Genomic DNA, 26,025 nt, shown 5'->3' with positions numbered 1-26,025 from the left:
CCGTGACTGTACTCATCATTGGTTCGAATCTTACCTATCTCACTGCACCTTCGGTGTCACTTACAATTCCACTTACTCCCATGCAACTCCTCTTACCATTGGGGTCCCCCAAGGTTCTGTCCTTGGACCGCTACTATTCTCAATCTACCTCCTCCCTGGGTCAGTTATTAGCCTCCCATGGCTTCCACTACCATTTCTATGCTGACGACACCCAAATCTACCTCTCTACCCCTCAGCTCACCCCATCAGTCTCCTCCCGCATCACTGATCTACTAACAGACATATCAGCCTGGATGTCACACCACTTCCTCAAACTGAATCTATCTAAAACTGAGCTCATAATTTTTCCTCCTCCACATGCCCCTTCCCCTGAATTCTCTGTCAAGATCAATGAAACAACTATCAGTCCTTCTACACAATCCATGGTGCTAGAGGTAACCCTGGACTCTGCACTGTCCTTTCAGGCTCACATCCAATCCCTGTCCAAATCATGCCGCCTTAACCTCTGCAACATCTCTAGAATATGCCTCTTTTTAAACAACGACACCACCAAGCTTGTAATTCACGCCCTAGTTATCTCTCGCCTTGACTACTGCAACTCATTGTTACCTTTACATAGACTACCCCCCCCTTCAGTCCAAAATGAATGCTGCTGTAAGCCTCATCCACCTTACCAGCCGTTTAGTGTCCTCCACCCCTCTCTGCCAATCCCTTCACTGGCTACCACTCACCCAACGAATACAACTCAAAGTACTAACAATAGTTTACCATGCCATCCACAAATCTGCCCCAAGCTACATCACTAACCTGATCTCAAAATATCAACCAAGCCGCTCTCTTTGGTCTGCCCAAGACCTCCTGCTCTCTAGCTCCCTTGTCACCTCCTCCCATGCTAGACTCCAGAATTTCTCCAGAGCTTCTCCCATTCTCTGGAACTCTCTACCCCAATCTGTCAGACTGTCCCCTAATCTATCCATCTTTAGACGAGCCCTGAAAACCCTTCTCTTTAACCCCCCTGGCGGTATTTCCGAGTGTGGCTCAGGGTCGGACTTCGGTTGCATTAGCGGTAACCCCGAGCCACACTCAGGGTACCGCCAGGGGGAAGTCGCTGGATCCTGGAAGAGGTTACTTACCTTGTCCCCAGGATCCCGCGATGTATTCTGGCAGTGTACGGCGGCCGGATCTTCCGCCTGATGCTCTGGGCCCTGGCTTCCGTTCCCTGCGAGCGTCACGTCGCAGGGGGGTGGAACTGGTGGCAAATTCAAAAAGTAAAACACACAAACACACTGATATATTGTAATCCTATTGGATTACATTACTAAATAAAATAAATTGACCTTAGTTTGCCCCCCAGTGCCCTTGCCTGCAGTTTTACTGTACTAATATATATATATATATATATTTACACACGTTTATATACATATATATGTATGTATATATACACTTTAACTTATTTATAGTTATTTATTATATTTTAATTTATGATTTTGTGTTTCAAACTTTATCATACCTGAGATGTTATAAAGAACGCACAGCAAAAAAAAATCATATGTAAATAGTTGATTTGGGCTGCTCGTCCTTAAGAATTACATGCAAAATAATGGTACCGCCTCCAGCACCTAAAATCTTTCATAATCATACTGCCAGGGAGGTTAAAGAAGCCTATCCGGCTACTAACTAATACACTGCTTCAGTTTCCCCATCAGCTTATCCCCCACAGCTATTACCTTTTGTATCATTTGACCCTCCCCTTTTAGATTGTAAGCTCTAATGAGCAAGGCCCTCTGATTCCTTTTGTACCAAATTGTATTGTAACTGTAATGTTTGCCTTCATTTTGTAAAGCGCTGTGCAAACTGTTGGCGCTATATAAGTCCTGTATAATAATAATAATAATAATAATAATAATAATAATCATAACGGGGTGGTACTGTGGATGCGTATGTCAGTAGAAAAGTGCCACGTCCTAACTGAACTATACAAGAACAATTGAGAAACTGCTGACCTTTTAGGCACCAGAATACCAAAAAAAATATTTTAAAAATTCAAAAATTTTATTTCATATATAGAATATATTAAATAAAATGTATTATTGAGAATATATAAAATAAAATGTATTATTGTTTTAAAGATTTTGTTGTATTCCGGTGCCTAAAAAGTCCATGGTTTCTCAATTTTTCTTGTATTCTTCCTGCCTGTGTCTGGCTTACTGGATCAGGGTAAATCTACCCAACCAGGATAGCAACAAAACCTAAACCATCACAGAGGATCTGTATTGAAAAAAAAAGGGTCTGGTCTCCAAATAAATTCTTAAATTCTTGGAAAAGTCTAGTCTCCAAGCACACAATGACGTTGATTTACTAAAACTGTAGAGTGCAAAACCTGTGCAGCTCTGCATGGTAGCCAATCAGCTTCTAACTTCAGCTTGTTCAAATATGATTTCACAAAAAAAAAACCTGGAAGCTGATTAGGTTCTCTGCAGAAATTAAATACTCATAGGGGTTGATTTACTAAAACTATGAGAGTTCAAAATCTGGTGCAGCTCTGCATAGAAACCAATCAGCTTCCAGGTTTTTAGTCAAAGCCTAATTGAACAAGATGACGTTAGGAACTGATCGGCTTTCATGCACAGCTGCACCAGATTTTGCACTCTTCAAAAATCAACCCCATAGCATCTAATATATATTTATTGTATAGATAAGCATAACTTGCAAATATCAAAATTAAGCATTACTTCAATTGCACCTGCTATTCAAAAAATATTTAAAGCTAAGCTCTAGGATCCAGTTTATTTCTAAAACTGTCCAAGCTACAGTATGCAAAAACAGCATATTCTATTACCTTTGATGTCATAGTAAAGTGGCTGATTCAGTAAGGCTGGACACTAGATGAAGGGTTCAGTGAGCTGCTGCATGTAACTGACTCTTTCCTTGGGACCTCTGTGATGTTGCTTGGTGGTGGTGGGGGTTCAGTGGGCGGTGACAGGGAGTTCCCTGTTTTGTCACTGGCCATAAAGAAGACCACAGCTTCATTGGCAGCATACTCTTTCCTCCATAACAAATTAATTATTCCAGGATATATCTAAGAAGTCAATCTCTTGAGGGTGGTGGGGCAAGGCTATTACACACACTGGAGTAAGAAACAGTATCTGTAATTAGGGATGAGCTGAACTTACCTGAGTCTGGCCGAGTTAGGTTTTTGATCTAAACAGCTCACCAGTCCAGTGTTAATCTAAACCCTATCAAACTCAATATGAGCCAAATCTTTAAAATCAATTCTGACACCGTGTGTGTGTGTACAGTATCTTACAAAAATGAGTACACTCCTCACATTTTTGTAAATATTTTATTATTTCTTTTCATGTGGCAACACTGAAGAAATGACACTTTGCTACAATGTAAAGTAGTGAGTGTACAGCTTGTATAGCAGTGTAAATGTGCTGTTCCTCAAAATAAATCAACACACAGCCATTATTGTCTAAACCGCTGGCAACAAAAGTGAGTACATCTCTTTTATGAAAATGTCCCAATTAGCCACCCCCCCCCCGGAGTCATGTGACTCATTAGTGTTACAAGGTCTCAGGTGTGAATGGGGAGCAGGTGTGTTAAATTTGGTGTTATCACTCTCACTCTCTCATACTGGTCACTGGAAGTTCAACGTGGAACCTCATGGCAAAGAACTCTCTGAGGATCTGAAAAAAAGAATTGTTGCTCTACATAAAGATGACCCTGAAACTGAGCTACAGCTTGGTGGCCAAGAACATACAATGGTTTAACAGGACAGGTTCCACTTAGAACAGGCCTCGCCATGGTCCACCAAAGAAGTTGAGTGCATGTGCTCAGCGTCATATCCAGAGGTTGTCTTTGGGAAATAGATGTATGATGGCTGCCAGCATTGCTGCAGAGGTTGAAGGGGTGGGGGGTCAGCCTGTCAGTGCTCAGACCATACGCCGCACACTGCATCAAATTGGTCTGCATGGCTGTTGTCCCAAAAGGAAGCCTCTTTTAAAGATGATGCACAAGAAAGCCCACAAACAGTTTGCTGAAGACAAGCAGACTAAGGACACGTATGACTGGAACCATGTCCTGTGGTCTGATTAGACCAAGATACATTTGTTTGGTTCAGATAGTGTCAAGCTTCTGTGGCGGCAACCAGGTGAGGAGTATAAAGACAAGTGTGTCTTGCCTACACTCGAGCATGGTGATGGGAATGTCATGGTTTGGGGCTGAATGAGTGCTGCTTGCTCTGGGGAGTTACAGTTAATTGAGGGAAGCTTGAATGCCAACATGTACTGTGACATACTGAAGCAGAGCATGATCCCCTCCCTTTGGATTCCAACATGACAATGACCCCAAACACATCTCCAAGATGACCACTGCCTTGCTAAAGAAGCTGAGGGTAAAGGTGATGGACTGGCCAAGCATGTCTCCAGACCTAAACCCTGAGCATCTATGGGGCATCCTCAAGGGTTAAGGCAGTGCTAGAAAATAATGGTGGACACGCAAAATATTGACACTTTGGGCCCAATTTGCACATTTTCACTTAGGGGTGTACTCACTTTTGTTGCCAGCAGTTTAGACATTAATAGCTGTGTGTTGACTTATTTTAAGGGGACATCACATTTACACTGTTATACAAGCTGTACACTCACTACTTTACATTGTAGCAAAGTGTAATGTCTTCAGTGTTGTCACATGAAAAGGTATAATAAAATATTTACAGAAATGTAAGGGGTGTACTCACTTTTGTGAGATACTTTATGTGTGTGTGGTGTGTGGTGTGTGGTGTGTGTATGTCATTCTATAGCTCTTCAGAACATGGAAGCCCTCTTTAAAAATATGGAGGACCCAGAAACTGCCCCTTTACATGAATGAGCAAGCGGTACATAGTACTCATTCACAAAAAAATGTTAACAGAAAATAAACACACTGGGCACTTTGATGACAAGTCCCTTATTTAAAAAAAAAATCCATTGTCAGTTATGTCAATCAAAATGAATGATAACCTGCCAAGAAAAAAAAAAACCCAAATGTCTGCTCCCAACTGAGACTTGTGCTAAATGGCAGATACCAGGCTGATAGACAAATTTAAAACAAAGGGGCGGGGATGTTTGGCTAGATGGTCATTAACCAAATAAGCCGCCATTCCTGCCCATTTGTTTACACTAGGCTGTCAGCAAGCCTGAATTTACTGAATGACAGGTGACTAGGCAGGCCTGAAATGTCACTGGTCGCTATTAGGTTGGCTGCCACTGCCTCCCAAAAAATCAACCAGAACTGGCAGCTGTCACATTTAGAAGCTGGAGGTTTGACTCTGAACCCAAAGCTCATGCCCGTCTGCAATAAGTCTCTTCTTTTTAGACTAAGTATTCAATTATTAACTTTTTGCTTAGGGAATTTAAAATGCCATCACTTGAGCATCAGTTTGGAGATTACCTGTACAGTAGCTGCAAGGAATGTTCATGTACAGTAAGAGGAAAGAATAAAGTAATATTAAAGAAAGCCACAGCAAATGCAAATTCAAGCAATTTTGCAGCCTCTGTCCAACATTTTGGAGCATGTCCAGGTTCATTTTTATGAATACAAAACTCTCATAAATAAAATTACCTTTTCTTTCTGATTTTCAGCTTCAGCAAGCTGTTTTCTACATCCTGTAGTACAACCATTCTGCTCTTCAGTTTTGGCATAAGCTTCGGCACAGGCTAGAAAGAAGAGAAAACCGATTCATTTTAAATGTTAATCTTGAACCAAACGTTAGCCTTCAATGATATGGATGATGACTATAGTATATTTAGCGATTCTAGGACAATATCCCCCCGGACAATATCCCCCCGGACAATATCCCCCCGGACAATATCCCCCCTGGACAACATCCCCCCGGACAATATCCCCCCTGGACAACATCCCCCCAGACAATATCTCCCCTGGACAACATCCCCCCGGACAATATCCTCCCTGGACAATATCCCCCTAGACAATATCCCCCCTCTAACCCTAACCCTCTAACCATAACCCTAAGTCCAGGGGGATGTTTTCCGGGGGGATATTGCCCAGGGATGTTGTCCCGGGGGGATATTATCCGGGGGGATGTTGTCCTGGGGGTAATTATGTCCAGGGGGATGTTTTCCGGGGGGATATTGTCCCGGGGATATTGCCCGGGGGATAATGTCCGGGGGGATATTGTCCGGGGGGATATTGCCCTGATACCATATTTAGCACCCTCCTAGATAGGCTGCTAGGATGATAGGTAAACTTAGTCCTTTTGGCTTCTCTGTAATCATTGAAGCAGCTATTGATTTTTTTGGGCTGTTCTGGAACTCACTGGTTGCAGATTTGACTGTTTCCCCATGCCTTCTAGACGCTTCCAGAACATAGAGGTTGGGAGAGTGAAATGAACAGCTTGAATATTTATTGTGCTCCAGATAATCCCTGAGGAGTTTTACCTAGCAGGTGGCTGGGGGGAACATAACAAGTCTGGGTCTGGAGCAGCTGGGTTCTTGTCCTACTAGAGAAGTTCTATACTTACAGGGGCTGCTGCTGAAGTTTGTTGATGTGCATTGAGGTCTGGCGAGCTTACTGAAAAGTGCCTGGTAGAATCTAGAAACCGTATAGCTGTCCTGTGGCGTTGTGAGTATTCATCCTCACTGAAAATTGTCATGTGGTAGCTGGGAACTGTGCAGTTGTCCTGTGGCAGAGATGTCCGGTGGAGACTGGGGAATGTTTAGCTATCCTGTGCCATTGTTAATACTGACCTGAGCTCAAGAGCCTGGAGACTGTATGCTGTTTTACTTTTGGGGTGATGAGTGCCAGTTGTAGCTCTCTCTCTAAAACAGCTTACAGGGTCTCAGTTCTGCTCATTTCCCTTTCTCCCTGGCATAAAGACTGTATAAAGAAGCTTAGCCTAGTTAAGTGTTACCTCCTGTTAAAATTCAGCATTTCTGGAGTATCCCATAATACCCTAATTCCTCTCCTGTTACAAGTAAGCGATAAATTATAAAACAAAAAACCCGTAGACTGTTTTTTGGAGCAAGAGTGAATAGACTGTTGCTTGGGTGATTGGTGGCCTCTGCATTGTTTGGGGGAGTATCAGTTAAAATCAGTGGGTCCTGCAGGGGTAGCATTACATATGACTTTCATTATCTGCCAGATGTAAAAGTATACATAAATAGTAAGAGCAGAATAATAGCATTATGTAGCTTTGCAGCAACATCTACAATATTAATGGCATTATTAAAGCTATGTTTTAAAAACTTGTAGGTACTTTTAAAATCCTCCATGTTGTTTAATCAAATCAGATCTTAATTAAATCAGATCTTAGTGTAAATTCTAACACCTCCCACCCCTCCCACTGTCACAGCAAGCAAGTGCTAAATGAAGTAGTCTAGTAGCTCATAAAAGAAAAAGAAATAGTTGCAGAAGAAACAATAATTACCATCTGAATATTTTATATTATCACATAAGTGTTAGTGCTCCTGCACTCAACTACTTCTTAGTCTATAACCCTAATACAAACTTCCTTCAATTTTAGCTTTTTGCAGAACCGCAACCCTCAGATGTATTGTTAGGTTTTTATCAGAGGAGAAACAAGTATTTTTTATAGAGGAGAACTGCTGACCAAGAGAGCAATGAATCTTTAGTGCCAGCCAAATTCTCCTTACTGCACAGCCTGCAAAGGTGATCTGTGACTAGTGATGATGATGATCCTGAAGATTTGTGTGTGTCCAATGTCAGCTCTTTTTGACTGGAAACTCAGGGGGTATAGGATTAGTGTCGGCACCAACATTCTCCATTTAGTGCACACAGATATTTTTTATGTTTATTATGCTGTAACAGTCTTCCTAATGGGACCCCCTCCACCCAGTTGTCACAGCAACATGTGTCTCCATTTAAAGATTGCCCTACAACTTTTGTTTCAGTGACAACTCTATAACTTTGGATTTTCTGTACTGATGTCAATGGTTATTAGGGCAAAAATTGAGAGTGAATCTTCCCACCGGGGACGCAGACAATAAAAATAAAAAGCAATTAAATCCTTGCAGACATTACAACCCTTCCCTACTCTATCCAAAATGAAAAGAATACTATTTGGTTTTAGATAAACTTAAGAATCCTGATTGTTCCTTTTATATTTAGGAATGATTCAGAATATGTGTCCTGGTACACCAGCTAATATACCATACCTGGAGTCTACAAACCCTCTGATATTCAAGGATATGGATGGCCAAAATCAATAAAGTTGGTTTGAATTATATAAATCTCCCAACTTCCCCTCATTTTGAGGGGCTATCCTGTATTTTGAACTAAGCCTCGCTGTCCCACACTCTTTTTGGTCTAATAAATAGACCTCAATACCAATATTCACTATTTAACTATTGAAACTGGTAAACTACATTTTTCATCTTAATATTGCACAACTTAGTTAAAAAGTAGAAAAGGAAACATTGTTGTATTAAAGCACTTGTGGGCTTAACCAATTACGTTGTGCACATTAAAAATCCACAGTCCATGTACAGTAATTAAGGGTGTGTCCTTTGCTTACATATTTTGTGCTAAATGGTTTTCTTCTTGCCATCTTAGAGTGTTGTGAGATATGATATCAGATGAATTCAATGCTCCAGTTTGCAGTTCATTTTTAGAGATTTATTATTACAAATAGAGATGAGTGAATGTGGCTGAGTGTCAAGGTCTTACCTTTCCCTCCTGTTGGCAGCCATCTTGGACATATGCAGACTTCTGCCTCTTATAGACTCTGATTGAATCATCACTTCCTGCTGCCTGGGCATCGCACATTGATGATGTCACACACCTGACTATATCTATCACTTGCAGGGTTGCAATCATCTCCAATGTCTTTCACGTATCACTTCTGAAGCCACTGGTTTGCAATCGCTATACTTCTTCACTTCCCCGTCCCCATCCCATTCCTGTGGGCAATCATGAGGAGTATGAGGTTAGCAGCATCTTGGATTCTCGTCTGTTCCAAGGTCAAGCTCAATACCTGGTGCACTGGAAGGATTATGGTCCTGAGGAGCGCTCCTGGGTTCCCTCCGCTGATGTTCATGCTCTCGCCCTTCTCCGTACATTTCATGCTCACTTTCCTCAGAAACCATTTTTTGCTCCGCAGAGGAGGGGTGGTTTAGGGGAGGGTACTATCAAGGTCTTACCTTTCCCTCCTGTTGGCAGGCATCTTGGACATGTGCAGGCTGCTGCCTCTTATAGACTCTGATTGCATCATCATTTCCTGCTTCCTGGGTGTCGCACATTAATGATGTCACACACTTGACTATATCTATCACCTTCAGGGTTGCAATCATTGCCCTTGTGTTTGTGCTCTCTGCTAGCAGTCATTTGTTCTCTGTGTTCCTCTGTGCATGACCTGGCTTGGCTAACTGCACTCCTGGCTCTCGACCCGGCATCGGCTGACAACTCTCCTGGCTCTCGACCTGGCATGAGCTGATGACCGGGCTTTGGCAGACTACCCAGCATTGGCAGACTACCCACTTCTGGTTCTGACCCCCAGCTTGGAGTACTACCTGCTCCTGGACTTGACCCCGACTTGTTCCTGCTCTCATTTCCTCACTGTTGCTGTGCGATTATTATTATTGTTGTTCCTCCAATAAACTGCTTCATTTTACCTGCATTCCCGTGTGGTCTGGTTTCCTGGCACCCTGACACTGGGTTCAATTTGCAGATTCGTCAAACACTTTATAAAGTCCACAAATGTGAATTTTAATTAAAACATTAATGGAGGTGAAACTTTTTTCACCTCAATTAGTCTATTTTTAAAAATAACAGACAAGGAACTGTAAAACAAATGGGAAAGAGGAGCTGCTGGGCACTGCCAGGGGGACATTTAACAACTATTTATTTTAAACTACGGTACACGGAACATTACAGTAGGGAGTAGTTCCTCCATTTCATGTGACTTTGCGGAAGAACACAGGAAAACACCAATCCTTTCAGTTACATGTTTGGGATGTTTTTAGACTATATGTGTTGTTATATAAGATTATCATGGACAAGTTTGACAACACTGTATTTAAGCATCACATAATTTTCATGTGTAATTGATCTGCCTAATTTTGCATTTTTGGTTGGCTTCAATACAGCAGCAGCACCCCAATATGTTTTATTGCAACTTGGAAAAATACCTGTTTTATTATTTCTATCCAGTGGTAATAGACCTGAATATAACTATGAAAGCAGCAGCCACAATAGATTTAAAAAGTAAGTGCACTCTTAAAAAATATAAAGCTAAACCAGTGAAACTTTATTCTAATTTAGCAGTGGCAAAACAGTTTCACAGTATAGTTTGTGAGCATCTTTTTCACAGTACTGCACTGTATTGTCTTTAAAAACAGCTAAAACAATATCCCCCGCCCCATTACCATATTATCAGCTATTCCCAAAATACATTTCTAGATATGGAATTCAGTTATAAGTTTGTTAGAAAACCAGCATCAAGACAGTATGAGCGCACTTGAATTGTCAGTAAATCAAAGGAGCCCTGCAGTTTATGCCTTTTTTAACATATTTGCTGCTGGCAGAAGCATTGTGTTCTGCAGTCTCTGCCTGCAGCTTATTAGCTGTGGAAAAAGTACATGTCATTTGGATACCATTTTCATAAGGAAACATTTGACTCTGCAGCAAAGAGCTAAGTGGGAGAAGCACTTCAATGTGACAAGGCAGGCAGCAAAAAGCACAGGAGTCTTCAAAGGAGAACAGTTACTTTCTTTTAGAGTGCTGCTAATGTGCTATTTTTCCCCTCTTCCTCTTTCTCATAGGTGCAAAGCAGAAATTTGTGTTAGAGCTACCAATGCACAATTTTCTTCCTACTCCTACTCAGGGGTGCATACCAGCCTTTTTTTTTTTAGCCTAGTGATTTCTAATCTAGTGGAAATTTCCTGGCCTTTTTTTCTCCTCCTCAATGGTACAAAGCAGCCATTTCCTTGGGCTAGCTATTTCTCCTCTTACTCAAAGGCACAGCCATTTAAAAAAAAATCTTTCTACTACAAACCATTTCTTGTAATCCAGTGTAAAGTTCCTGGCCCATAGTGCATAGCAGCCATTCTTTTTATATACTTGAGACCTCTTTTTTCCCTTAAATTCCTAGAGTCCCAGAGCATTTTATGGTTTAATTTCAGTGATGTCCACACATTCCTTAGCATTTGTAGTCTACTCTAAAGTATTATACATTTTTTTTGGGGGGACAGATAGGGCTTTAATTTGGTTGAAAATTACCAGTATTTATTGGGAATAAATATTTATTTAATTAATTAATTTATTATTTATTTATTACATTTTTTCTTTTTTTTTTAGAAAGTGATATTTTCCACGAAAGCATACATCATAGAGAAAATAGTAACATAACATCAAAACAATATAGATATATCTAAATAAATAATTAGTCAGAGAAAAGAGAGATTCTTGTCTATAATTGGCCACACACATTGTCCAGTTTCCTCCATCCCTAAATTACTATATGAACAAGGATAAAAACAAGAATGTGGGACTTTAAGTGAGGAGACTGGACATAGGAGTTTATTAAATAAATAGCTGAGCACATATCAATAATGATAACATGAATACATACAGAGATAACGTATACAATGAATTGCACAATACATATTGAGTCAACAAAACTGCACATACATCATTTCTAGGATCAACCAGGATCTCTCAAGAAACAATGGATACAATAAGACATCATAAGCTCTGTATTCATGAAATGAAATGTGTCACACTACAGTAGTATATTTGAGTAATTTGTCGGCTCAACGCGTTTCGTGGACCTCCGTCCACTCATCAGGAGCTTCAATATAAACTTGTATGTCTAAAAATGAAAATATGCATCATAAGAATGAACTATGTAATACCAAAAATATAATAAAGGGTAATATGGAAAAAGCACTACCTGAAGTAGTGTCGCAGATCCATGAGCACTCCAGCATAGGAGAGGGGAACCGGAGCAACTCCGGGGGACGCCTGACCCGGGGCTGAGGCGTGGATGGTCTCCAGCACATCGGGACTGCATAAGGAAAAGGGCCCTGGGCAGAATGGAATGCGGCTAAAATGGCTTTAGAATGGTACTTCAATGAGAGGAAGCAATAGAGGCACACTGGAACCACAGTGAAATCTGAAAATATATATGTATCAACAAAAGAAGGGAATTTGGTATATAGATACATGGAGAACCTCCATCTCAAAAATTGTATAAAAAATTGTTGAAAATAAATATACGCTCAAAAGAGTGTGGACTCAGGGAAGGTGCCAGGACAGAAAAAATCAAGGTAGTGTTGGTTGGACGGGACCAGTAGTGATAAGAAAAGGTGCCTATGAAAGTTGATAAAGACCCTGGGGGTGACCAAGTATGGTGGAAGAAGGGGGGGAGGGGAAGAAGGGAAGGTGTGACCGCAATGCAAAGGAAGTGCAAGTGAAATAAATAAGGTGCAAAGGTGAATGGCATCGAATAGGGTTGTGCCTAGTAGAGCGATATCCAGATAAAAACCAACCGTGTAGAAAAAGTGAAGCAAGTGAGTGAAGAAAGGTAGTGATAATGAAATTACCAAACCATAAGGTGAAAAGGATTGCTGATCCGTCCGAACTGCTAGTCCCAGGATGTGCGAGTGAGTCCACGCCAACGCCATGCTGACGTCAGTATATGTGGACGGCCATAATAACTCCCACTTCCGGTCAGCCAGACCGGAAGTGGGTAGAGATAGGCCGCCTCTGGCGTCAGGTGGAGAAGGTGTAGGCATGGCAACATGACGCCAGTAGGCGTAACGTACCAAGCACACACAGCATGGCACCGATGGAGGGCGTGACACCCCGTCTCCGGCCCGGATGCCGAGGCAGAGACAGGCAAGAGAGGAGGTGGGCGGCAAACCATCGCACCCCCGGGTGAGGAGGCCCAGAGTGACCCCTAGGAAACCCTCTCTCAACTGGATCTAAAAATGGCTCAACCAGTGGGAATCACGCAATAAGCTGATAACAAAGGTTTTGGTAAAAAATTGATAAATAGTTAGACTATATATGGAATGATAAAAATTCTCCCTAACCAAGGGAGGAATGTGGCAAGTATATAGACAAAAAAGGCGGGTGTCTTCCACCCCATTTAAATACAGAGAAAAGAGAGATTCTTGTCTATAATTGGCCACACACATTGTCCAGTTTCCTCCATCCCTAAATTACTATATGAACAAGGATAAAAACAAGAATGTGGGACTTTAAGTGAGGAGACTGGACATAGGAGTTTATAAATAGCTGAGCACATATCAATAATGATAACATGAATACATACAGAGATAACGTATACAATGAATTGCACAATACATATTGAGTCAACAAAACTGCACATACATCATTTCTAGGATCAACCAGGATCTCTCAAGAAACAATGGATACAATAAGACATCATAATCTCTGTATTCATGAAATGAAATGTGTCACACTACAGTAGTATATTTGAGTAATTTGTCGGCTCAACGCGTTTCGTGGACCTCCGTCCACTCATCAGGAGCTTCAATATAAACTTGTATGTCTAAAAAATGAAAATATGCATCATAAGAATGAACTATGTAATACCAAAAATATAATAAAGGGTAATATGGAAAAAGCACTACCTGAAGTAGTGTCGCAGATCCATGAGCACTCCAGCATAGGAGAGGGGAACCGGAGCAACTCCGGGGGACGCCTGACCCGGGGCTGAGGCGTGGATGGTCTCCAGCACATCGGGACTGCATAAGGAAAAGGGCCCTGGGCAGAATGGAATGCGGCTAAAATGGCTTCAGAATGGTACTTCAATGAGAGGAAGCAATAGAGGCACACTGGAACCACAGTGAAATCTGAAAATATATATGTATCAACAAAAGAAGGGAATTTGGTATATAGATACATGGAGAACCTCGATCTCAAAAATTGTATAAAAAATTGTTGAAAATAAATATACGCTCAAAAGAGTGTGGACTCAGGGAAGATGCCAGGACAGAAAAAATCAAGGTAGTGTTGGTTGGACGGGACCAGTAGTGATAAGAAAAGGTGCCTATGAAAGTTGATAAAGACCCTGGGGTGACCAAGGATGGTGGAAGAAGGGGGAGGAGGGGAAGAAGGGAAGGTGTGACCGCAATGCAAAGGAAGTGCAAGTGAAATAAATAAGGTGCTAAGGTGAATGGCATCGACTAGGGTTGTGCCTAGTAGAGCGATATCCAGATAAAAACCAACCGTGTAGAAAAAGTGAAGCAAGTGAGTGAAGAAAGGTAGTGATAATGAAATTACCAAACCATAAGGTGAAAAGGATTGCTGATCCGTCCGAGCTGCTAGTCCCAGGATGTGCGAGTGAGTACACGCCAACGCCATGCTGACGTCAGTATATGTGGACGGCCATAATAACTCCCACTTCCGGTCAGCCAGACCGGAAGTGGGTAGAGATAGGCCGCCTCTGGCGTCAGGTGGAGAAGGTGTAGGCATGGCAACATGACGCCAGTAGGAGTGACCCCTAGAAAACCCTCTCCCAACTGGATCTAAAAAGGGCTCAATCAGTGGGAATCACGCAATAAGCTGATAAAAAAGGTTTTGGTAAAAAATTGATAAATAGTTAGACTATATATGGAATGATAAAAATTCTCCCTAACCAAGGGAGGAATGTGGCAAGTATATAGACAAAAAAGGCGGGTGTCTTCCACCCCATTTAAATACAGAGAAAAGAGAGATTCTTGTCTATAATTGGCCACACACATTGTCCAAGCACAACCCTAGTCGATGCCATTCACCTTTGCACCTTATTTATTTCACTTGCACTTCCTTTGCATTGCGGTCACACCTTCCCTTCTTCCCCTCCCCCCCTTCTTCCACCATCCTTGGTCACCCCCAGGGTCTTTATCAACTTTCATAGGCATCTTTTCTTATCACTACTGGTCCCGTCCAACCAACACTACCTTGATTTTTTCTGTCCTGGCACCTTCCCTGAGTCCAAACTCTTTTGAGCGTATATTTATTTTCAACAATTTTTTATACAATTTTTGAGATGGAGGTTTTCCATGTATCTATATACCAAATTCCCTTCTTTTGTTGATACATATATATTTTCAGATTTCACTGTGGTTCCAGTGTGCCTCTATTGCTTCCTCTCATTGAAGTACCATTCTGAAGCCATTTTAGCCGCATTCCATTCTGCCCAGGGCCCTTTTCCTTATGCAGTCCCGATGTGCTGGAGACCATCCACGCCTCAGCCTCGGGTCAGGCGTCCCCCGGAGTTGCTCCGGTTCCCCTCTCCTATGCTGGAGTGCTCATGGATCTGCGACACTACTTCAGGTAGTGCTTTTTCCATATTACCCTTTATTATATTTTTGGTATTACATAGTTCATTCTTATGATGCATATTTTCATTTTTAGACATACAAGTTTATATTGAAGCTCCTGATGAGTGGACGGAGGTCCACGAAACGCGTTGAGCCGACAAATTACTCAAATATACTACTGTAGTGTGACACATTTCATTTCATGAATACAGAGCTTATGATGTCTTATTGTATCCATTGTTTCTTGAGAGATCCTGGTTGATCCTAGAAATGATGTATGTGCAGTTTTGTTGACTCAATATGTATTGTGCAATTCATTGTATACGTTATCTCTGTATGTATTCATGTTATCATTATTGATATGTGCTCAGCTATTTATTTAATAAACTCCTATGTCCAGTCTCCTCACTTAAAGTCCCACATTCTTGTTTTTATCCTTGTTCAAATAATTAGTCAGGTTGAATCTGTCCAATAAAATGAAAGATATACAGTAAAACCTTGGATTGAGTGTAACTTGGTTTGAGAGCGTTTTGCAAGACAAGCAAATTTGTTTTACAAATTTTGACTTGACAAACAAGCGAAGTCTTGATATACACAAGTAGCGTCACGCCACAACTGAGTAAAAGACAAGAGAGGAGCCTCTAAGTGTATCCATAAGTTACATTTAATGAAGGTACAACATTTAGCAACTCACATGGTTGATGATTAAAAGAGGCACATCTAAGTATGCAGGCATCCGGGATAAAACTGTCCACATAGACCATCCTCCTCACCGCCATCGACGTCTTCCCTTCCACGCTGCACTCCACGAGCGCTTCAAGCCTCACTTTCAGATTGCTCTACTGCAGGGTAGTCTTCCCGGTTATGATTGCAGACTGACAGCGGTGCAGAAGATGGTCTATGTGGACAGCTTTACCCCGGATGCCTTCATACTAAGATGTGCCTCTTTTAATCATCAACCATGTTAGTTGCTAAATGTTGAACCTTCATTAAATGTAACCATATTGCTACACTTAGAGGCGCCTCTCTTCTCCTTTATACTCTGTTGCTTCTGTTGGATTTTGCTTCTAATCCCATTTGTGGATGGACATTTTATGGTTACACAACCTATCACATTACTATGATCTTTTTATATGTACTTTAAACTGAAGGACTTATGAAGAAATGGTTGTGGAACAAATCATCTGAGTTTCCATTATTTCTTATGGGGAAATTTGCTATAATATAAGAGTGCTTTGGATTACAAGCATGTTTCTGCAATGAATTATGTTCGCAATCCAAGGTTTTACTGTATATCAACAGGACCATCAGATAGTTACCCCATCTCAGTCATGAGCTTAGAAAAAGCAATATCCCAATTCAGGGGTCATAAAGTGCAGAAACCTCCATGGGTTAGAAAACTGTCAAAAGAAAGGAAAAAAAAATGTTTTCCTCTAAGGAACTAGTAGGGAAAATGGATATTACTATAAAGCTAATCAACATTGTAATGCCTTAGCATTTGTAGTCTACCCAAAAGTATTATACATTTTCTTTGGGGACAGATAGGAACAGCTAGGACAGATAGGGCTTTAATTTGATCAAAAGTCCAGATATACAACATTTTACTGGTTTGGTATTTATTCGGAATAAATATATATAAAAAAATTAAAAGATAAATGTATTTTGCTGAAGTTTTTCTGAATGCAATGTTTATATATTTGTGCATCTACCGCAAAAATGTTTTTTAAATTATTTAACTGAAATTAAAATAAAATTGTAACATAAAGCGCAAAGTAAACAGCATAGTAAAGTGCAAAGTGAGCGTATGTATTTTACTTTTAGAGAGCTTTATTCTCACACAAGCAGGGAAAAAATTGTCTGAGTGAAAAGGTAGTGTGATATTATGATAGGATCAAGTTTGGTTAGTGAAAGCACAAGTTGATGGTGACCTTTTCACATGTTTGCAATTGCTTAAAATACAAATGTCTAGAATCAGGCTTTAGTGGCTGTAGCAGTTTAGAGATTCATGAATAGCCAGCTTGTCTTTACCAGAGCTCCTGAATGTGGAGATGGGTTTCACTGCATGCTAATGCCAGGTCATGGCCCTCAGGGTTGCCCCAACAGGAAGAGACCAAGTGGGAGTCAGGAAATGGATGAAGCAGATAAGGAACAAGCAGAAGCGCAGTCAATGAACAAGCCAAAGTCGATAATGAGTGGTAAAGAAGAGAAGGACAGCTGCAGGTATGCAGAGGAGCAAGATATCAGCTGCAGAGAACTCAAAACTTCTGTTAATGGAAGGAGCAAACAGTTCAAGGTTCACCAGAAACAATATACAAGTCAAGGTTGTTCAAGTGATCAGGCAGGGAACTTTCCAGCATCTTAGGTTGCACAGCGAGAAGATCTACAGCTAGACACTGCCTGCAGAGGTCCCAAGTTCAGATCTGGACCCTGGCAACAAATTACATTGGTTCACTTACATAAGTATTTGAAGCTTACACAGATTAGTCTACATAATTGTTGTCACCTGGGGAGGGAATTTGTTTGTTTTAACATTGTGTTTTATTTGTTTGCACTGGAGGTATAGCTGCAAGGGGAAAACCAAGGGTCTCAGATTGTCTGCCCTAACACAAGTTGGTTTTGATTTGCACTTTTTCCTGACACAAGAAAAAACTGCTCTGTGCACAGTTTTGTGCACCAAAGAACCCCTACCCCAAGCCTTTGCAATATATGCCATTAAATGTAAGCAGTTCCATCTTGCAGAGGTGATGGCTAGAAGGAATCCCACCCTGTAGGCGAGAGTAGTGATTGAAATGTCTCTTTTTGTTTAAAAAAGGCTTGTTCTATTACAGACAGACCCAGAGAAGGGCTTCTTATTCAAGGAGTGTAAGGCCAATGAAATATGATAAAAGGGCAGAAACACAACAGAGTGCAGAGTCGAACACTGGTCCAGACTCATCCATTTTTTTTTTTTAGTTTAAACAATATTTCAAGACTAGCTTTATTTTTTTAAATAGTTTTTTTTACATTTTAGGCCATCCCTGTCCTGATCAAGGATCAAGGAAACATGATGGATGGGATAGAGACTGTAAATAAAAAGCTTACAAGTAGATATAACTATTAACTATTGGGTGTTTACTCTGGACCACTGACTGGCTGCATATACTACCTCCAGTACTAGCCTGCCCAGCTGTTTTTGAGGGGGCCTTCTTTTGACGGAGAAATTGAAATGAACAACCTAGGGTGAGGATATGTGTTTAGCATGCATATTCATGAACTATAAGGTGTAAAGGCTGGAGCACTTGTTGAAGGTGGTTCAACATGCGCTGTAGGTAATAAATTTCTCTGCTGCACATCTCAAGTCAGGATGAGCTATCACCAAAGCAGGTTGAATTTGTGACTGAGAGGCTACATTGTATATAAATAAAATAAATGAAAAATTATAAAAAAAGAGTAGACAGTATTATCTCAGGCGTCTTTGGCAACGTCTATGATGGCGAAACACATCAATCACGTATGATGCACGCAAGCACGCACCCACCACAGCCATTTTTGTTTTACTTGCTTGTTATCATCTAACTTCATGTGAGTACATGAAGTTTCACTGTTTATCCAAAAAAATAGTTTTTTGCGTATTACACGATCGGATTCTCCCTTCTTTCCCTGTGAGGTCTTATTGGAGTTCTGGGGACACATTGTAAACCGGAAGGTTCTCTTTCTCATCCGAGTGCTGTAAGGAGGTGGATTGACCGGAGTACTGTCCATACATGCTGACCTGCCACGGGAGTAATCATTTATGCCCATATGACCTCTCATTGATTTGAGGGTCCATACAGTCTGGTAAGAGTACCCCTGCTATTAACACAGTGGTGGATGGTTAGTCTGTGTCGAGAGCGGCTTCCTGTCATCACTTCCTTCCTATTTGAATGATACTTAGAGACTATGTCATTTTTAACCTTGACTATTTACAATCTGTGCAATCTAACTCACAAGTTTCCCTAGGAGATTGATGTTATTAAGTTCTTATGTAATATGTCATTGTTCTGATTTGATTTATATCAGATATCATGTTTATTTATGTGAGTTCATTTGCATTTATAGGCACTGCACTTTTTTCTTTTTGATTTGTCTGGTAAGCAGTACATGAGCGTGTGAGGTGTCACCGGGTTCCAGGGACATGCGGTGAGGTCATTGGCCGGTAAGGCACTGGCTAATATCAGAGCCAGATACAACCCCCACCTTATTTAGTGAATAAACCCCACATCACCATTTATTGAAAAAAAAAACCCACATCTCACCATTTAGTGAATAAACCCCCACAGCGTAGCCGAGCGATATGAGATTAAAAAATTGGCTTATGCATAAAAACCTGTGCGTCAGGGCGCAGGCAGTCAATAAGATTCCCCCAGACAAATAGGCGTCTGGTGTAAGGAATCTATTGGACAGCTGATTTTTATTTTTTATTTCTGCATTCTGTAACAGCCCTGTAAATGCTGAGATTTCACTGGTCAAGTACAGGGCTGTTACATATTACAGAAATAAAAATAAAAGATTACACTGTGGGCACTCCAACTCCAAACCCTTTTAAAAGAACAGCGTGAATCCCCAAGGGTTGGCATCTGACATAAAATTGATGCAGCAAGAATAGCACTAAACGGGAGTCTCACCAAACAGGTAGAAAAAGCAATACACTGGTCACTTTGCTAGCGCGTAAATTGGTCTCGCGTGTCTACTCACCGGCCTTACCTAAACTGAGACTGGCGAATGGTCATCCAACCCAGAACCCTGAACTGATCATAAAATAATTTCATAACTTCTATTCCACTTTTTATGCTAAACCTGAGAAGTTCCAGCAGGATAGGGCGAAGGCATTTTTTCTTGATCTTTCTTTGCTTTCTCTGACACAAGCTCATATAGAGTTCTTGGATAAAGAATTCTTGGTATTCAGAGGTTATTCCGGCCATTAAAAATGTACATCCTTCTAAGGCACCAGGTTCGCATGGTTTTACGGGCAATTACTATAAGACGTACCATGTCATTTTGACTCCACACTTTGGCTCCTTTTTTAACGAAAACAGGCACGGGGCCCATCTTCCATCACAGGAAAATGCGGCTTACATGTAATACCAAAACCGCAAAAGGTTATGGGGACTGTGCGAACTATCGACCCATTTCTCTGATAAAAGTAGACCTTAAAATAATGTCCAAAATACTTGCGACAAGACTAAACTCATTCCTTAGTTAGTATATCCATCCTGACCAAGTGGGATTTGTTCCGACTCTCCAGGCTTCTGACCAAACTAGGAGAGTGATAGATGTTATCACAGCTATTCATTCCAACTGGGGCGCTAATTATCTTCAAAGGGGCATGTTGCTATCCTTGGATGTCCATAAAGCCTTTGACACACTGTCTTGGGACTATCTGTTCCTTGTTTTATCTAATTTCCGCTTTGGTCCGCAATTCCTGTGTCGTTAATGGTAAAGGGCTATTCCTCAAACCCCATGGAAATTCATAGAGGAACTCGGCAGGGAAGTCCTCTATCCCCACTGTTGTTGTCCTGGCTCTGAAACTGCTTGCTATCAAAATTAGAAACTGCACTGATGTTAAGGGGATTGAGTGTGGACATTTATATCTATTTACTCAGCATGACATCATCTTTTACATAATAAAAAAAAAAAAATCAGGCTAACTTTAGTTTTTTTTTTTGATTCATAAAACTGTTTTTTTTTTTTTTTTACAAAAAAAAAAATACGCATTTAAAAATTGCTGCACAAATACCGTGTGACATAAAAAGTTGCAACGACGACCATTTTATTCCCTAGGGTGTTTGCTAAATGTTAAAATGTTTGGGGGTTCTGCATAAATTTCTAGCAAAGAGGTTGATTTTTTACATGTAGGAGAGATGTGTCTGAATTGGCCTGGGTGGTAAGTGGTTAATTACGATAAGTAAGTAATATACAAATAATTATTATATATTGTTTTTAAGGTAATTTACTATATTTTAAAAAACTGTACTCAAGAAGGTGGCTTAACAGACAAATTACTGAAGTTTGAAGTTATAACTTTAAACCAGTAATTTCACAGTAAATAGATAAATAATAAATGAATAGGTTACAACATACAGCATAATAATATATTATTTTGCTTAATTAAAAAAATAACTTTTCAGCAGCAGCAGCAGCAGATCCTTCCTCTTAACTGAGTGAGAAAAACATGGGAAATATGGGTAAATCTTATACCCATAAACGCATGTTTTTTTCTTGTAGTTAAGAGGACTGGGATGGAAGGGAGCATTTGTCTTTTAGACACATGCCCCCTTCTATGACACTGCAGTGAGAAGGCAGCATTCACTGCAGCATTTTTTTTGGACAGCTTGAACCAGGGGTGCTTTACCATCAGTCCAAGGTTCCAAGTTTTCCAAGACGTCAGAGGCACTGTAAGCTCATCCTGTCAGTCTGCCGCAAACAGATTCTGACAGGCAAGACAAGAGCCCTGTATCTCGGAAACCATAGGTGGTTAGGAGCCCCAAATTTTGACCAGTGGTGCGGTAGGACTTCAGGTACCTATCCCCCCAAATTTTATGATACATGTGTTAATGTATCATATAAGGTTCTGACGAAGACACTTGTCTGTTTATTTTTCTCAATTTACTGACTGAAGAATACACGGCACAGGTAATTAGAATTGGCAAGTCATACATCACCATTATGCATCACATACAAAATGCCTTTCTTCCTGCACTTAGCATCTGGAAAATCTTTAACTTACTCATCAAACTGTATCATCTTGAGGGCACTACTCTCGACAGCCAGTAGGCACAGAGTACTTAATCTTTCATGGGTCATCGTGCTTCTCAGATAATTCTTCATCAGTGCCAATTTACTGAGCAACTGTTCTCCTGAACAACTAGTGACCATCTTGCTTTAAAAAAAAAAAAATATATATATATAGATATATATATATATATCTATATATGCGCTACATTAACCACTTCACCTACAGGTTTACCCCCCTTCCTTACCAGGCCATTTTTTGCGATACAGCACTGCGTTACTTTACCTGACATATGCCACACTGTACCCAACGAAAATGTATATCCTTTTAACCCACAAATAGAGCTTTCTATTGGTGGTATTTGCTCACCTCTGTGTTTTTAATTTTTTTGCTATAGAAACAAAGAACAACCAACAAATAAAAAAAAAATAATAATAATATTTGTTACTTTCTGCTCTAAAACACATCCAATAAAAAAGAATTAAAAAATCAAATTTTATCAATTTAGGCAAATATGTATTCTGCTACCTGTTCTTGGTAAGAAAAATACCAATAAGCGTATTTTGATTGGTTTGTGCAAAAGTTATTGGGTCTACAAACTATGGGATATTTATTCTTTTTTTTTCTTTTTACTAGTAATGGCAGCGATCAGCGAATTATAGTGGGACTGCATTATTGTGGTACACAAATCATACACCTAACTGACACTTTTTTGGGAACAAGTGACATTATTACAGTGATCAGTGCTAAAAAATATGCACTGTCACTGTGCTAATGACACTGGCAGGGAAGGGGTTAACATCAGGGACGATCAAACGGTTAACTGTGTGCCAGGCTAATGTTTCTGTATAGTGGGGAAGGTGTTTTTACCAGTGGAAGACATGGATCCGTGTTTCTGCTTTACAGAAACACAGGATCCATGTCTTCTGTACTGACAGAATGACAATCTACCTTGCTTACATAGGCAGACTGGCATTCTGTCAGTGTACAGAAAGATCAGGGGGTGCCGACAGACACCGGGTCTGCAGGACCCGCTGATCAGCTCCCGCTGTGTAAATTCACAGCGGGAGCGAGCCGCCGGCAGGGCGCACTCATGCCCAAAAACCCAGAAGTGCAGAATCATGAATATATATACAGTAAGGCTGGCCATACATTATACAATGTTCTTACAATTTTCTTTAGATTTACCTTTAACTATGTAGTACAAAGGCCTGCCTAATTGGATACAATTGAAAGTGTTGTTTAGTTTTGACCTCATATTAAATGGTGTTTGGTAGTTCTAACAGAAAATTGTACAAGAAAATTGAACATGTATGGCCAGCCTAAATCTGCTTTGTAATAGTCGGCAAGTGGTTAACACCTAGAAAGGGATCAGCAAGTCCTTCACCATGTAATAAAACTGTCTGTTGAGATGGAGTGAGACATGACTGGAGCCAGGGCCATCTTACCGAATGGGCACGCTGGGCAGTTGCCCGGGGGGCCCAGCCCCAGTCAAGCATTAGTCCAGATTCCTGTGTGCATTCCGCCGCCAAACTTAGCAGGTGGCAAGCGCCTGTCGGCCCCGCACTGCTGTCAGACCACTTGGCCCGTGGAGGGGGAGCCCACAACTGCAGGAATGCCTGTCCGCCTCCATGGAACCGGTACACACAGGACAGTCGAGTCTGACTCCCGACCGTGTGTGTGTTCACCGGACCCAGCCGCCCAATTTGGAAGCTTTCATTAGCCTGGCACTGCTGTACCAATAAATATCGCCTTATCGATGATTTGCATTTTTATTCTCGTGGATGATTGTGTAGGTCGGGGCCACAATGCACTGCATTGCCCGGGGGCCTATATTGCTCCTAAGATGCCACTGACTGGAGCTTGGCAAAAGTTGCATACTGGACAATTTCCTCTCAAGGTAAAGCACTAATATGTTTCTTAGCCTCAGTTTTTATTTCTACATCAGGTAGACTACATAAATTGACTATTACTTTGAACCTGTCATACACTGATTGCTATACTACCCTGTGTTCTTGTAAGGCAACGGACAACTGATGTAAAATAACATTGAATGTTTCACATCTGAATTGTTTTCTGGGAGAAAAAACAGGTTCTTCTGAGAATGATGTTGAGTTTGCATCATATTGCTTGTTTCTCTTTGTTGACCTGCTGGTAGTTTATTTGTAGTCTGCATTGCCACAGAAGCTGGAAACCAGTTCCAGCTCTCCATATCTATCTCAAACTAATTCCAAAGTTTCTCCTTTTCAGGTAAACGTCAACTGCTTGGAAAGCTTTATTTGTACCATTGAACCGTACAAGAATTATGTTCCAGATCTTAGCCATCAGAGCGGTTTCAAGACACTTCATTGTCTCCCAATGCCCGAGCTTCATGTCTTGCTTAAGGTGTTTGCTCCAAGTCACTTTCAATATATCAGTCATGTTAAAACAAACATCGTGAATAGTAAAATAATATGAGAAGTTGAAAAGTAAATCATCTGCCAGATACCCTCATCCCTTTTTTTTTTGCCTCTGAAGTCAGGCTTAACTGTTCCATATCCTAACGCCAACACACAGACATTGTTATTTGTTTAACAACAAAACGAATTTTTTATTTTTACATTTTTTGCTTTTTTAATAAAGGAAGTTTGTGGCTCCCTCTGGCAGGAAGGGGAGCTAGAGCAATTGCCCCTTTTTTACCCCCTTATAATTCCAACATTGATGATCTATCCCTATCTGTTCCAGGTTCTTGCCAAGGGTCAGCGGGTGTCACCAAGCAGCCAGCAGATAATTATTAGTATAAGTTATGTCTCTCTGATGCTGGCTGCTGGGAGGGTATATAACCCCCCCTCCCCCCTTGAATTTCATTAGTGCTTCAGTGTTTTGCCTGTTAGTCATATACCTGCTTGTTGATTATCCTGCATCCTGATCCCTGCCTTATCCTGTACCTTGTATCAAGTAACCTGTATCCTGTTACCCTAGCTCCTATTATTCCCAGTCTCAGCTTTTTTGTGCCCTGTCTATGTCAACTTCCCTCCATTTGTATACTATATAGTGTGAAGAGGAAAAAGCCGGCATTCACGCTCTCCACTCACAAGCTCCATATCGGCTGGCGGTTTACTATATTTTTACCCTTTATGTCCTGTAATACACTATCTGGAGCATTTTTTCCATTTACCCTGATCGGTACCCGCGGAAGATGGACACCCAGGAGTGAGCAATCCAGAGCCCTGTGGCACTACAAGGTCCAGCGGTATCCATTCTGGTCCAGGAGACCATACAAGCGCTATTAGGTCTTAATATCATAAGATATATAAGACCCACAACATCTGGTGAGTTTGATATCCTAATAATCCTCATGGTGACACCAACTAGCAGCAGTGGATCATTGGGAGGATCCTACACAGAGCACCTGCACTTTACATCCACATTGCACTGAAGATTTTTTTGCAACTATGCACCAAAGTCACTTATGAACTATTATTTATGAACTGTTTGCATCAATCTTGAGCACTTTTGATTGAATCACTATAGAGACTGCACCCCCTTTTTTTGATACACTATTTATATTGCATAGCATTATTATTCATTTAATATTTATTATTGGACTGCATCTTTATATATGTGCATCATAATAATTTAAGTCGCATCCCATGATATTGTTATTTATTCTTTGACTGCTTATCCCATAACATACATAATTGAAACAGCACTCAGCACTTTATCTAGATATTGCACCATTTATGATATAAAACATACCATTGATTGAATTAATACTGGTTGCATAGGCTAAGCAATTATCTAGCAACATTTATTCCTAGCAAGCGCTATAGCTGGCCCCATATATTGAGGCCATTTTCCTCTCCATCCTCTAAATTTTTCTATAGCAGCTGCTTTCCCATTTAATATATACTCTGACCTTATTTAACTTAAGTAGAATCATTCTAGGCACGAGGGATATACACTTCAAGTATATTATTTCATACTATATAGTGTATTAGA

The 26,025-nt window shown here is 40.7% G+C and overlaps 1 protein-coding gene across 1 annotated transcript in view; it reads right to left on the bottom strand.

Annotated features, from left to right (window-relative positions):
- TMEM59L (transmembrane protein 59 like) overlaps positions 1 to 26,025 on the bottom strand; it is a 140,174-nt gene that overhangs the window by 62,619 nt on the left and 51,530 nt on the right. The window contains exon 3 of the mRNA XM_082274975.1: positions 5,605 to 5,699. Within this exon, the coding sequence (XP_082131101.1) occupies positions 5,605 to 5,699 (95 nt within the window). The remainder of the gene's footprint in view (positions 1 to 5,604; positions 5,700 to 26,025) is intronic.

The sequence above is a fragment of the Pelophylax lessonae genome (genome assembly GCF_965119305.1).
Source record: "Pelophylax lessonae genome assembly, chromosome: 1".
NCBI classification, from domain to species: domain Eukaryota; kingdom Metazoa; phylum Chordata; class Amphibia; order Anura; family Ranidae; genus Pelophylax; species Pelophylax lessonae.
The sequence above is the reverse complement of the archived record's forward strand: the minus strand, read 5'-3'. Positions and strand labels throughout refer to the sequence as shown.